The sequence below is a fragment of the Lithobates pipiens genome, unplaced genomic scaffold, assembly GCF_037356315.1.
Source record: "Lithobates pipiens isolate NorthernLeopardFrog02 unplaced genomic scaffold, aLitPip1_a1.2 Scaffold_22, whole genome shotgun sequence".
In the NCBI taxonomy this organism is placed as follows: Eukaryota; Metazoa; Chordata; class Amphibia; order Anura; family Ranidae; genus Lithobates; species Lithobates pipiens.
In genome coordinates, this window is record NW_027507784.1 from 96919531 (window position 1) to 96933654 (window position 14124).

The 14124-nt window shown below is 43.0% G+C and overlaps 1 protein-coding gene across 1 annotated transcript in view; it reads left to right on the forward strand.

Moving 5' to 3' along the window:
• Nucleotides 1-11192, forward strand: part of BBS5 (Bardet-Biedl syndrome 5) — a 44276-nt gene extending 33084 nt beyond the window's left edge. The window contains exons 10-12 of the mRNA XM_077447924.1: nt 4839-4922; nt 9352-9375; nt 9467-11192. Coding sequence (XP_077304050.1) covers nt 4839-4922; nt 9352-9375; nt 9467-9568 — 210 coding nt within the window. The 3' untranslated portion in view covers nt 9569-11192. The remainder of the gene's footprint in view (nt 1-4838; nt 4923-9351; nt 9376-9466) is intronic.
• Nucleotides 11193-14124: the final 2932 nt, after the last annotated feature.

Sequence of the window (14124 nt, forward strand, 5' to 3'; positions counted from 1 at the left end):
AAAGCAATACAAATAGAGCAGGATACTATTTAACACAAGTACATGGTACAGCAGGCACATATCAGGAATATGAGATGTTGGGGTAACATATTCTTTAAGATTACAAACAGTAGAGAGAACGTAAGTGAGAAGAGAGGAGAGCGGAGATCAAGGAGCCCATACTGTCTAAGGAGGTTTTCCAGAGTTAAGCTTCAATCTATAGAGAATGTCAGGAGTCCCAATAAATCCTACACCTTCCTACCCTGGTTTCCCACGGGCTCAACAACCCTACTTGCCGTACTTCTGAAAAACAATCTGTGGTGGTTTATATTTCAGAGGAGTTTGATAGGTGATAAGGAGGCGATATGTCACCTCCTCATCATCTGATTTAACCCTGTAAATGCCGCACCACTAGGCTGCAGTCACATGCACTGATTTTACTGCCCCCTGTCCGGATGTGTGAACTGACGTGGAGATTTCTCTATTTGCTACACGTAATTCATGTCTGCTGCACTAATAAAGCGCCCTTTCAGTCTTTTGGTATAATGCATCTTAGTACACCCTGTTTCCTGAGTAAAACAGTCATAACCACCGTCCTCACATCCTTAGCTCCACAGGCGGACTTGTCTCAAAAGCCTGTGTTTTGTTTATTTAAAAATACCTAACAATAGAGCTTGATGGCTTCATAATCAGCCAATCAAGCACAGGCATTCCTTCAAACAGGAGGAGTTATATAAATCTCAACCAATGAACAATAACTAGGGGAATTTATGGGTGTGTTTGGGCAGGGGCAGTGTGTAGGATTTCCTGCCCCTTGTCCGTGCGCTTTAGCTACAGATAGAAACCACATGGCTGGCCTAAGAACTCATGAACACTGCCCCCGACCACAATGCACACACAGACTTACCGGGCAGATTGATAGCAATGGGAGTCATTGGCTCCCGCTCCTGTCAATCAAGGCTCAGGAGTGAACACGCACAAGTGCCCCCATGAGAAGTGGTTTCCTATTGGGGCACAAGAAAGAGAGGAGGAGCCTGGAGCACCTGCGGGGGACTCAGAAGAGGAGGATTGGGGCCGCTCTGTGTAATTCTATTGCACAGAGCAGGTAAGTATAAACATGTTTCTTTGGGGGTTTTTTTTATTTTTTAAATCCTTTACAACCACTTTAACTTTTATGCACATTTTTTTTGCACTTATATTGTTATTTATTATGTTATAGCATTGTACTTTTATTTTTACAGTATAATGATGGTGTAAAGAAGGAATCAGGGGAGACAAAATATCAGCAGATTAAACTCCAGCTGTAAGCTGCATGCTATCAGGGACCAGTGGTGGCTGGTGTTGTGTTTTTATTTTTATTTATTTATTTGAGAGTGGGGCAGCAAGCAATGCCCACACAGCCACCGCTCGTCGATCGAATATTGATTCGCTATTGTTACACAACTGGGTGGGCTCAGGGAGCAGTGCTCTTCGGCCTAAGCCCACCCTTTTTTTGAAGCCTATTAGAGCCTCTGGCTTGAATCGCGTGCTTTGGAAAACACCCCCCCCCCCCATTGGAAATCATGCGTCCGGCACCCCGCATGTAGATTAGGGGGAGGGAAGCATGCATAGTGGGGCAATGCCCCTGCACCCTGCAGTACCGACTGCCACTGTCAGGGACTAAGCATGTCTTTTAAAATATATAATTTACATTGAAGCTCATCTTTAAGTGTCACTGTCACAAAAAATTGCTAATAAAAGGAATGCCTGTAAAGAGATAGTAAATGCCTCTCTCTTTGCCCACACCACTGTATGTCACTATATTGAAAAGCAATAGCCACCCAAAGACTATTTAGAATCTGTCACTTCCAGGAGTGTCAGTTTATTGGCCTCCTGCTGCACCATGTGCCAGCCCCCTACATCCCTGCAGGGTACAGGAGTAACATTGGTGGGAAAAAAGCTGGCACCTTTGAAGTTTGGATTCTGGAGAAACTTTGATTGGTAATTACTGTTCATTATAGCAATAAAAGAGATATATACAGTATTTATTGGCGTATAACACTCACTTTTTCACCATGAAAATAGCGTGTGCGTGTTATACGCCAATACAATACAAGTTTTTGCCTGAAACTTCCCTCTTAAAATGAATGTGCGTGTTATACACCTGTGCGTGTTATACGCCGATAAATACGGGTACTATATTTTTTTGCATGGGACCCTTTGGCAGTTTTATTTTAGCAACAGAGTTGCTTTAAGTTGTCATCGTCCTTGTTCTCTTAAGTTCCGGGATGGCTTTTGTGTATTCTGTAAAACTGTTGGCACCAAAGCGCATTGCTGTACTATGAATCATTTTAAAGGTCTTTTAAAGAATATATATAGATGGTGGAACAGATTAGCTGTGTCATAAGTAAAATGACTGTGCAGTTCCACACATTTCTGATGGATTAGTGTTACTCATGTTTGTTCCAGGACAGATTTGTTACACTGTGTAAAGAGTCAGCCAGTCCAAAAATATTTCAGTTACAGGTGAAGTCTGGTGGGTACTCCAGCTATAGGTTTTCTTGGCTGTGTTCCTGCCCACATTGGGGCGATCTCACTCGTTCTGCAGCCTTGTCCAGAATGTGAAATAAATGGAGACGTACAGCCAAAGCTCATTTGTCTGTACTTCTCATATGGATCACAGGAGTGCAGTTAGTTTTGCACTCCTGTGACTCGTTTTTAGCAGACAATGGGCCATATGGTTAGGATCTGCTGAGAGCCTGAGCCACCCCCTCTACAGCTCAGCGCTACAGTGAGCGCGGGGGGTGCAGAGCAGACTGACAGTCACCAGCTCTTTGCTCACGGAGCTCTGAGAACCGAGCGGTCGGAAGTGTTTGATCGGTCAGGTCTTAGTCTTCAAGCTGGCAGGGGACAGATGCAGCATCGTAACAATGCTGCATCCACCTAGGTAGGTGTGATTCTAAAAAAATAATAAATCCCATACTTCTCTTTTAAGTCCAAGATAAGGATCGGTCACAAACATAATGACTGACGGCACATGTGAAAGCATGGGAGCCCAAGAGCAGAGATCTTGCTGTCAAGAGTCTGTTCCATATATGGTAAACTGTTAATTTTTTTTTTTTCACGTGTACATAAATTCTTGTATAACATTATTGGTCATTAAGCCCTGGTTCACACCAGTGCGATTTGTCATGCGATTTGACAGGTCACTATTGCATGACAAGTCGCGTCCATTGCTGGCAATGTAACCGCTCAAATCGGAGCAAGTTTGAAAAAGGTTCCTGCGCTACTTCAATACTACTACAATCCACAATGGAATCAGAGGTCCAAATCACAGTGATCTGCGTCTTTGAAACTGTGTTCAAGTAGCGCAATTTCAAAGCCGCGCTGGTGTGAACCAGGGCTAAAGCAGAACTTCAGCCAAAAATAAGAAGATAAACATGCTTACATTTTTCTTTTTTTTTTTTGTATTAAAAAAAAAATTTAATGATGTATTCATTTGTGTCTTCTATATCTGCCTAGAGTGCAGCATTAAATGTACAGTTTTTCCAGTGGTTTTTGGGGAAAGAGGTTATTCATGCTCCATTTATAGAAGCCAGTGCTGCAGTTTCCACGAATGAAACAGGATCTATAACTGGAGGATGGGTGCGTGATTGATAGGTCTGTCTCTCCATCCATAGATTGTGTTTCATTCGTAATGGCTTCTATACATATAAACTGATGGCAAGAATGGGTGAGCATAGTCGGGCATCTTCATGACCCCCTAGAGGATTATGGGGAGTGGGGGCATCTAAGGAGGAAGATTTTGGCAAAAGGAGGACACAGCAGCACAAAGAACATCTCACTGAAGGTAAGTAATGCCTCTTGTGCTGATTATATGCACCTAAACTCTTTTGCACCTACCAAAAAGTAAAATATCAATTTCGGGTGGACTGACCTAATGTGTGATTTAGAATTGTGACATTGTGTTAAACTATGTAAAAGTAACTTTGTTTACTTCTGCCTTTTTATGTTGCTAACAGATAAACATTTGTAAATCCAGGTACAAATTGTCTGACTGACCTACCATGTTTCTTTTTGGGAAGGGCTGCAATATAAGCCCCACCCCAAAAATAAGCCCTAGTTTAAAGTGCTGGTACAGTGCTGGAATCCACTCTGTTGCAGTAGTGTATAGTGTAGGCTGTGTGTGTTTGTGTGATCTAATTGTGCCAAGTAACTTCGGAATAGCGCCGCTCGGCGATCAGCTGATCTCCTGCTGCTCTCCTCCCCTCCTCCCAGTTGTCAGTGGGGGATCCCCCCTCCCTCCCCGCAGTGCACGGAGCGGGTAGGAAAGGTCTGGCGGGCTAAGGAAGCAGCGAGTGGTGCTTAGCTGATCTCCCCCTCTCCAAGCTGTCAGAGGGGGATCTCGGGCCCCATTCCCCCTGCAGACCTCTGGCGGGCCATGGAAGCGATGAGCAGCGCTCAACTGATCTACCCTTCTCCAAGCTGTCAGAGGGAGATCTCGGGCCCCCCTCCCTCTGCAGAGCTCCGGTGAGTCATGGAAGCGCCCAGAAGGTATGTGGCACGGTTGGATTGCAGAAACATACACAATTTGCATTGTGTGATACTGTAATGGAATGGATTCTAGTATTTTTACAAGCACTCTTACACAGGGGATTCCTGACAGGCAGGGAGGGAGGGGGGGGGGGGGAGAGAAGACAGCACATGGCATGATAAGACCTACCCTGAAAATAAGCCCTTCTGTGTATTTTGTTGCCAAAATTAATATAAGATCCAGGCTTTTTTTTGGGGGAAACACGGTATTTATATTATGTAAGCTCTTATACCAAGAATTTGATTTTATTTGATTTACATTGTAACACTGTATTCATGTATTTCAGCCACAAGCTCTGGAAGAGCTGACTGTAGAACATGTTCAGGATGATGTGGAAATTGAAGCTGATGAACACACGGATGCTTTTGTGGTAAGGCTGCATTTCCATTGGAAATAAAAACATTGTTAGTTGTGATTTGTATGCGTCATGTGATAAAAGTGATCTGGCCACTTTTGAGTGAACACATTAGTTGAGACAAAAGCAATATACAATATACCCAAATAGCTGACACTTTGTGGAGCTAATCTCTATTCCCTTGCAATACAACAAACAAATGAGGGAACATACTGAATGTGAATTTTCAGAGAGGATCACGACTTAGGCCCCTTCAGACAGGTGGACCCGATCCAAACGTTTTTTTAGGCGGACCTGATCTGACCATGAATTGCCCTTTACGGCCGTGGCTAAAAGTTTTAAGAATGACACAAATATTTATTTTCCTAAAGTCTGCTGCTTCCGTGTTTTTAGGTCTTCTTGTCAGATGTTACTATGGTATGCTGAAGTATAATTACAAGTATTTTATAAGTGTCAAAGGCTTTTTTTTTTTTGACAATTACTTTAGGTTTATGCAAAGAGTCAATATTTGCAGTGTTCTTTTTCAAGACTTTTGCAATTTACCCTGACATGCTGTCAATCAACCTCTGGGCCTCATCCTGACTAATGGCAGCCCATTCTTGCATAATCAATGCTTAGAGTTTGTCAGAATTGGTGTTTTTTTTTGTTCACCCACCTCTTGAGGATTGACCACAAGTTCTCAATGGGATTAAGGTCTTGGGTGTTTCCTGGCCATGGGCCCAAACTTTCGATGTTTTGTTCCCCAAGCCACTTAGTTATCACTTTTGCCTTATGACAAGGTGCTCCACCATCCTGGAAAAGGCATTGTTCATCATCAGACTGTGCTTGGATGGTTGGGAGAAGTTACTCTCGGAGGATGTTTTTGCACCATTCTTTATTCATGGCAAAATTATGAGTGAGCCCACTCCCTTGGCTGAGAAGCAACCCCACACATGAATGGTCTCAGGATGCTGTACTGTTGGCATGACACAGGACTGATGGTAGCGCTCACCTTTTCTCCAGACAAGATTTTTTTCAGATGCCCCAAACAATCAGAAAGGTTATTCATCTGAGAAAATGACTTTAGCCCACTCCTCAACAGTCCAATCCCTGTACCTTTTGCAGAATATCAGTCTGTCCTTGATGTTTTTCCTGGAGAGAAGCGGCTTCTTTGCTGCCTTTCTTGACACCAGGCCATCCACCAAAAGTCTTCTCCTCACTGTGCATGCAGATGAGCTCACACCTGCCTGCTGCCATTCCTGAACAAGCTCTGCACTGGTGGTGCCCTGATCCCGCAGCAGAATCAACTGTAGGAGGCGGTCCTCGTGCTTGTTGGACTGGAGCCTTCTTCGCGCTGGAATGGTTTTTATGAGAGTAAAGTGGAGTTCCACCCAAAAATGGAACTTCCACTTTTTGGAATCCTCCCCCCCTCCAGTGTCACATTTGGCACCTTTCAGAGGAGAGGAGGGAGCAGATACCTGTCTAATACAGGTATTTGCTCCCACTTCCTTTCATAGATCACCCCGGCGTTCGCAGTGACCTACTCCACTTCCGGCACCTACTCTGTTGCCCCCCGCTGTCTTCTGAGAGACAGAAGACAGCAGGGACCAATGAGGACGCACAGCGCGACTTGGGCATGCACAGTAGGGAACCAGGAAGTGAAGCCGTGCGGCTTCACTTCCTGATTCCCTTACCGAGGATGGCAGCGGCAGCAGCAGCCGAGAGCCGTCGGACATATCGGCTTCAGCTGCCGACATCGCAGGCTCCCTGGACAGGTAAATGTCCATATATTAAAAGTTAGCAGCTGCAGTATTTGTAGCTGCTGGCTTTTAATATATTTTTTTTCAGCGGACCTCCGCTTTAAGTTCATTTTCATGGCAAAGAGGACTTTGCAATTAATTGCAATTCATCTGATCACTCTTCATAACATTCTGGGGTATATGCAAATTGACATAATGAAAACTGAGGCAGCAGATTTTGTGATATTTGTACCATTCTCAAAACATTTGGCCACGGCTGTCTGGAGCGGCGAATGGAAATGCACATCAAGCAAGCGACTTGCTGTGGGGCACGTAAGCCGAGTCACAGCTCCCTGTGTCCATTCAGACATGGAGCCATGGCCTGGCCCCACCCCCTTTCCCTCCTTATAGGCTGACTGAGTTTTATTGACACCAGGGGGAGCCAATGGCGTCATGCTGCTGTCTCAGCCAAAAAGGAGGGGAGTCCCGGGCAGCAGAGACAAGCCTGCAGCATCACTGGATCTAGATGGGTTTAGGTAAGTATTAGGGGGACCTGCTGCACACAGAAGGCTTTTTATCTTAATGCAAAGAATAGATTAAGACCCCTTTCACACTGGGGCGCTTTGCAGGCACTACAGCGCTAAAAATAGCGCCCTAAAAAAGCTGCTCCTGTCTCTCCAGTGTGCTGGCAAGATGCTAAAAAAAAGTCCTGCTAGCAGCATCTTTGGAGCGGCGAAGAAGCGGTGTGTATACCGCTCCCAGCGTGACTATACCGCAGCAGCATTTTGCGGGTGGTTGTTACCCTTTCGTGGCTGGTTTTAACCCTTTCTGGGCCTCGGGGTGGGGGGTAAAAGCATCTAGCGCCGCAAAATTGTCGGTAAATCGCTGCTAAACTTCTGACTTTACAACCCCTTTAAGCTTTTGTATAATGATGTAGGAAATCTAGCACTTTCTGTTCTGTGATAAAAGGAATTCAAGTAATTTTTTTTTTTGGTTTGCTAGAGTATGGAAGGGTTAAAAACCCCTTTCAGTTTGTATTTTGGTGTGTGTGTATCCCATTGGGAAGACTTCCCATTGCTTCCTGTTCTGGAGTTGCAACGAACGAAAGAGGAAATTCAATAAACTGAGGGGGAATTCCCCTCCCAGACAGTTGTTGGTAAAACAGGTGTCCCCGTAGATTTGCCCTCACCTCCTTTTTCTGGTGACAACTGTAAAAGTTTGGATATCCTATTACTTTGTGTCAATTACAGTGATCACCAGGAAAAACAGAGAGGGGAATCTATCTAGTGGGGACACAGAGAGCAATAAAAACATCACAGGCTTTTAATCCTTTCTTTTCCCAAAACTAAAAAAAATTGCTATAGATCAGGGGTGCTCAACCTGTGGCCCCCAGAGCCCTCTGCAGCGGCCCTCAAACCAGGGTAGAGCACGGCCATGCTCTGGGATGGTGGGCTGGCAAACCAAGATTGCAATGAATGGGTTGCCAACCCATCTTCCCAGAGCATCAATAGTGCATGGAGCCAACAAAGGGAGCAGGGAGCAGGACCTGCATAAGCTGACGCATCCTCTGTAATGCTAGCTCCTGTCCCATGCAGAGTGATACCAAGTGCACTTCGTCTGTGTCCTTTCTAGTAGCCCAGAGAGCGATGCCAGCAGAAGCTGGAAGAGGAAAAGGTCAGTGCATTAAATATCACCTACACTGCACTTTTGCAATGGGCATATCGGCACTTAAAAGATAAGTTCACCTTTGTACAAAAAATAATAAATGCACATTTTTTTCAGGTAAAAAAAATACCATTTATTATTTTTGTATTAAGAGCCTGTAAAGCATTGCACCAGAGATCAGGAGATCACTGATGCCATGCAGGTCCGTGTATCTGCTTACTTGTACCTCCCGTACGGGTAAGCCGATACTCACTGACAGGAAGATTCAATGAACTACCACAGCACTCCACAGCACTGTGGTAATTCATTGAGAACTACAAGCCTTGTAGTTCATTCATACACAGAGCCCACATTGCCACATTGCTTTCAAAAAACAGCAGCCAGTACAGGGAACTTCTCCCTGTACTGCTGCCACAGGGAGGGGGGCAGTGGTTGCAGCACTGGGAAAATGTAAAATGTTCCCAAAGGTGAACTTATCCTTTAAAGGTTGCATTCACGCTAAATCACAGTGCATCTGTGGCTTTCCTGCAGTTTAGCTGCACTGAACCATAGGCTGCTATTATATACTGCAGGTTAGGTGCGCTTTCTCAAAGTGCACCACACCCGCAAGATATATTTAAAATCTATGAGTAAGCGCAACTAACCCGCAGATGCACTGTGCTTCACCCACGGTGCGAGTAAACCGCAGCGCATCAGTGTGGTGGCAGCCTTATAGGGGGCTCAGGACAGTAAGGGCTCATTACCATTTGCGGTTTGGGGAGCAGTATAACCCTATAGCCCACGACCCGTTACCAAATCACTTAAGTGATTCTCACTCTTCAAAAGGTTGAGCACCCCCTTCTATAATTTAATGATCCCTATTCTGTCATAGTAACTGGCTTCTTTTTCATTTCCATTACTTACAGAAGCTTTAAATTATAGGATTATATAGAAATTCAAAACAGAAGAGGCTAACTGTACAAATGTATTTTTATTTATTCATATTATGTATTTTACTGTTTTTATTCCTTACTTTTTATGTAGTTTTATGTGTTTTACTCTCTTCATTTTGCTGTTTACAGGCATACTTTGCAGATGGAAACAAGGTAGGTGTCTGTTGATTTTCTGCCTTTATAGCCCTATGGTAGTCTAACAAACTGACTCTTTTTTTCTGCCCTTGATTGTAAATATTACCAGCAACAAGATCGTGAACCAGTGTTCTCTGAAGAGCTCGGACTTGCCGTTGAAAAACTAAAAGATGGCTTCACTCTTCAAGGACTATGGGATGTCATGGGATGACACCCGTTACAAAGAACTGCCCAGTTACAAGAAAGTGGTCAGAGAAGAAAATGCCAATTTTTAGGGTAATAGTCCAGAAAGAGACAGTGTGCATTTTTTAACAATTTTTTTAGTTTTGATTATGGCCATGTGCATTCCAGAGCCCGTGTAGGTATGTTTACGACTTTCAGCTACCTCCTCTAATTATAGGTGTCAGAATTAGATTAAAACAACTCTGCATTTGCTGTTTATTATGTAAGGTTGTGACATAATGTTATTGCAGGCACTGAGGCATTCCATCATATAATCACGGACCTTCCAGAGCACCCAAGAAGTTCCACTCTGAGGTGCTGTAATATGCAAGGCTGACTTCCACTATTAAATTGATGATTTGCCTCATGATCAGCTGATCAATTTAATTGGTGCTCTCGTTAACCAATTGTGAGGTATGGGAGGGGTAGGACCATGTCCTGATGTGGAAGTTGGTAGTTGCATGCTAAATCCCTAATGCCGTGTACACACGAGCAGACTTTTCGACAGCAAAGTTCCGACGGAACTAATCCGACTGACAATTCGATCGTGTGTGGGCTTCATCTGACCTTTTCTTTCGAAAAATCTGATGGACTTTAGAAATAGAACATGCTTCAAATATTTCCTCCGGAACCAGTTCCTATCGAGAAAACTGCTCGTCTGTATGCAGGTCCGACGGACCAACAACGACACAAGGGCAGCTATTGGCTACTGGCTATTGAACTTCCTTTTTCTAGTCCCGTCGTATGTTAAACGATCGAACTTTGCTGTGATCGTGTGTAGGCAAGTCCGTTTCAGCGGAACTCCGTCGAAAAGTCAATCGAAAAGTCAGTCAGAGTTTTTTCCGACAGAAAGTCCGGTCGTGCAGCATTAGAGTTTTAGGGCTACAGGTACCTTAATGATGTTATTTAGTTATGCCTTTTACCAACATACATATGGAAGGTCAATCCACCCCAGACTCATCCTTATTTAAGGGAAATACTGGTTGGCAGAATCACTTGCTGAATAGTTTCAGGGACACCAATATTAGATCGCAGTACAGGAGTTTCCTTGCTTTTTGAAGAGTCTCACTTCTCCTGCTGTATTTACTCTAAAATACACAAAAGAACTGGAGATAGTGACACCTTGATTGATTGTGAAATGTGGCTGGAGTTGGGAACTTAGGTGAAGAAATCTTGCCCGTTAATTTTCCTGAGAAGTAGCCCCCATTCACACCGGTGCCACTTGTCATGCGATTAGACAGTTTCAAATTGCATGACAATTCGTACCCTTATTGCAAGCAATGGAACCAACCGTTCATATCATCATGTTATTGCGACTTGCATAGACTTCTGTTAATTGAGGTTGCAAGCCGCAATGAAATTGGCAGTGCAAATCTAAAAAGGTTACTAGTGGACAGAGCCTTTAAAATGAGAGAATATCTTTCTATATTTATAAGTAGTAGATGAGGGCATCTTGCATAGAACAAAAATGTTATGCTGTATACTTGATTGTATTTTATGCAGGGAAATGTATACAGTTTTTTGCTAATCAATATGTGGATAATGTGATGTATATGTTTCTGTTTGTTATCTTTGCATCTAAGAAATAAAAGAAAACATTCTGTATGGTTTTATTCAGTATTGTATTGGTGTTATTTCACATGTTCATCTTTATTCATGTAAGCTCCAGGTGCATCCAGCTAAAGGAATTTGTATATATTCTAGAGCCTATTCAAACCAGGGCAGCGGTTGGTGTGCGATGCGATGACTGCAGTGCCAATATTTCGATCACAACGCACCGCACTGTTCAGTTTTTCAATTTTTTTTTTAAAACAAACTTTATTGTGACAAACTTTATAGTGACATTTCACTAAGTTCTGTTGGCTGTGTGGTGCGAGGCAGTAGAATGCCTCATACTGTGCTGCACTAAAAAAAAAAGTACAGGCGATGTTCCATCAGAATCAGCGACCTTTCTGTCAGCTGTGCGTGCATCCACTGCTACGAGATTTGCTCATCTAACAGAACACCCGCAGTCAGAAGTAGCGGCAGCGGACATCTTAGTACACCAAGCTATGTCTTGAATTTCAGAATAATTTTAGCAATAAAGTGAGCGTATATAAATATAGTATATTGAAATATGTGATGCTGTTTGCATGTTACATTTTGAAAGAAGCTGGATGGCAGTAGGTGGAAAGTGGTGGAGGCCATGTTGGTACAGCGCTAAACCTTTAGGCTTTAAAATGTAACATCCAAACAGCATCACAGATGTCAATACACTGTATTTTTATACATACACTCACTTTATTGCTAAAATGACTGTGCAATTCAAGATGTAGCTGGGTGTAGTAAGATGTCCACTGCCTTCTTCTGACTGCAGGTGTTCTGTCAGATGCAAACCTGGTAGCAGTGGACGCAGGCGCAGCTGACAGAACGTCACTTCTGATTGTCTTGCAGTGGGGCTGTGCTGGAATAGCCACCAATACAGTCCCACCGCATGTGATGTGAATTTACCCTTAATGGTAACTTAAAGTGGAACTTTATCCATAACCACTTGATAAAAATAATGTTCTTTAGCAAAGAACATACATTCCACAATAATAATTATGCTACCAAAATGAGTGTGTGCTGTAAATTTCCCCCGGCATTGCTCCTGTTTCTTCTTGCTGGAGGCTGCCATTTTGCTGAAGCCCAGAGCCCCTGAACAGAAGTAAATATTTAGGCTGTCAGCAGATCGGCCTCTATTGGCTCTGATGTTCAGCATGAGACAGTGTATTACTGAATTTAAAATAGTATAGACACTTATTTTTTTATGTTTTAAGTAGTTATACCTGCAAATGGGGACAGACTGAAGTGATAAAGTAGGACTTAATTTTCTGACTAAAGTTCCGCTTTAACTTGGCTTTCTACTTTAACCATAAAAGTGTCTCTTTCATTCTAGAACACTGCACTGTGCTGAGAGTTGCCTGTCTTATGCCCCATACACACGGTCGGACATTCCGACCACAAAATCCGTTGGATTTTTTTTAGACGGATTTTGGCCGAAACTTGTCTTGCATACACACGGTCGCACAAAGTTGTCGGAAAATCTGATCGTTCTGAACGAGGTGACGTCAAACTCGTACGTTGGGACTATAAATGGACCAGTAGCCAATAGCTTTCGTCTCTTAGTTTATTCTGAGCATGCGTGGCACTTTGTCCGTCGGAATTGTCTACACACGATCGGAATTTATACGATCGGAATTTTTTGTCAGAAAATTTTAGATCCTGCTCTCAAACTTTGCGCGTTGGAAAATCCGACAGAAAAATTTCCGATGGAGCCCACGCGACAACATGATCCGATCGCACATTTTCCGTCTGAAAATCTGACCGTATGTATGGGGCATTATGGTGTGCCCAAACATGCACAATAATATCAATTGTGGTAAGGCAACCTTCATTTTGAATGAACTGCCAGTGTACCACTGTTCAGCTTATAGTGAACTGAACTGTACGTACTATGTTTGTAACAGTGCTCCAGGATACATGGTATGTGCATCATGGTGTGCTGCAGTGTGGGTGCATTGCCAGCTTCTTTACTTGTGCATTGGAGTGCTATTCTAAGTGAATAGTATTGCACAAAGTTCCATGGATTAACGTGTGTTGTAGTTACATGCATTTTATTGTGTAGAACATAACGAAAATTTGTGAAAACTTGTGAAGTAAAGGCAGCCATTGAAGTAAACCTTTCCTAAGAGAAATATATACTGTTACTACCGACCTGCATGTGAAGAAGCTAGTTACCTGACTGGCTTACTAATCAGCTGGCTTCAGTAGTTTCTGAGAAACTTACCAGTATGCATACACAGTACTAACATATAAGAATCAGCATGACAGTCAGGCAGCTAGAATTTGCAGAATGTGCAAATACTTGAAAGTCTATAGCCTGGCCCCAGATTTCAACCTTTGTGTTGGCATAATGCATGCCAATTTTTTATTTATTTTTTAACCACTTCAGCCCTGGAAGAATTTACCCCCTTCCTGACCAGAGCACTTTTTGTGATTCGGCACTGCATCGCTTTAACTGACAATTGCGCGGTCGTGCGATCTGGCTCCCAATCAAAATTGACGTCCTTTTTTTCCCACAAATAGAGCTTTCTTTTGGTGGTATTTGATCACCCCTGCGGTTTTTATTTTTTGCGCTATAATCAAAAGAAGGGCGCACATTTTGAAAAAAAAACATTTTTTTTTACATTTTGCTATAATAAATATCCCCCAAAAATATATAAAAAAAATTTTTTTTTTCCTCAGTTTAGGCCGATACGTATTCTTCTACATATTTTTGGTAAAAAAAAAAAAAACCGCAATAAGCGATTATTGATTGGTTTGTGCAAAAGTTATAGCGTTTACAAAATAGGGGATAGTTTTATGGCATTTTTATTTTTTTGAATGGCCGCGATCAGCGATTTTTATCATGACGACATTATGGCGGACACGTTGGACATTTTTGACACATTTTTGGGACCATTGTCATTTATACAGCAATCGGTGCTATACAAATGCACTGATTCCTGTGTAAATGACACTGGC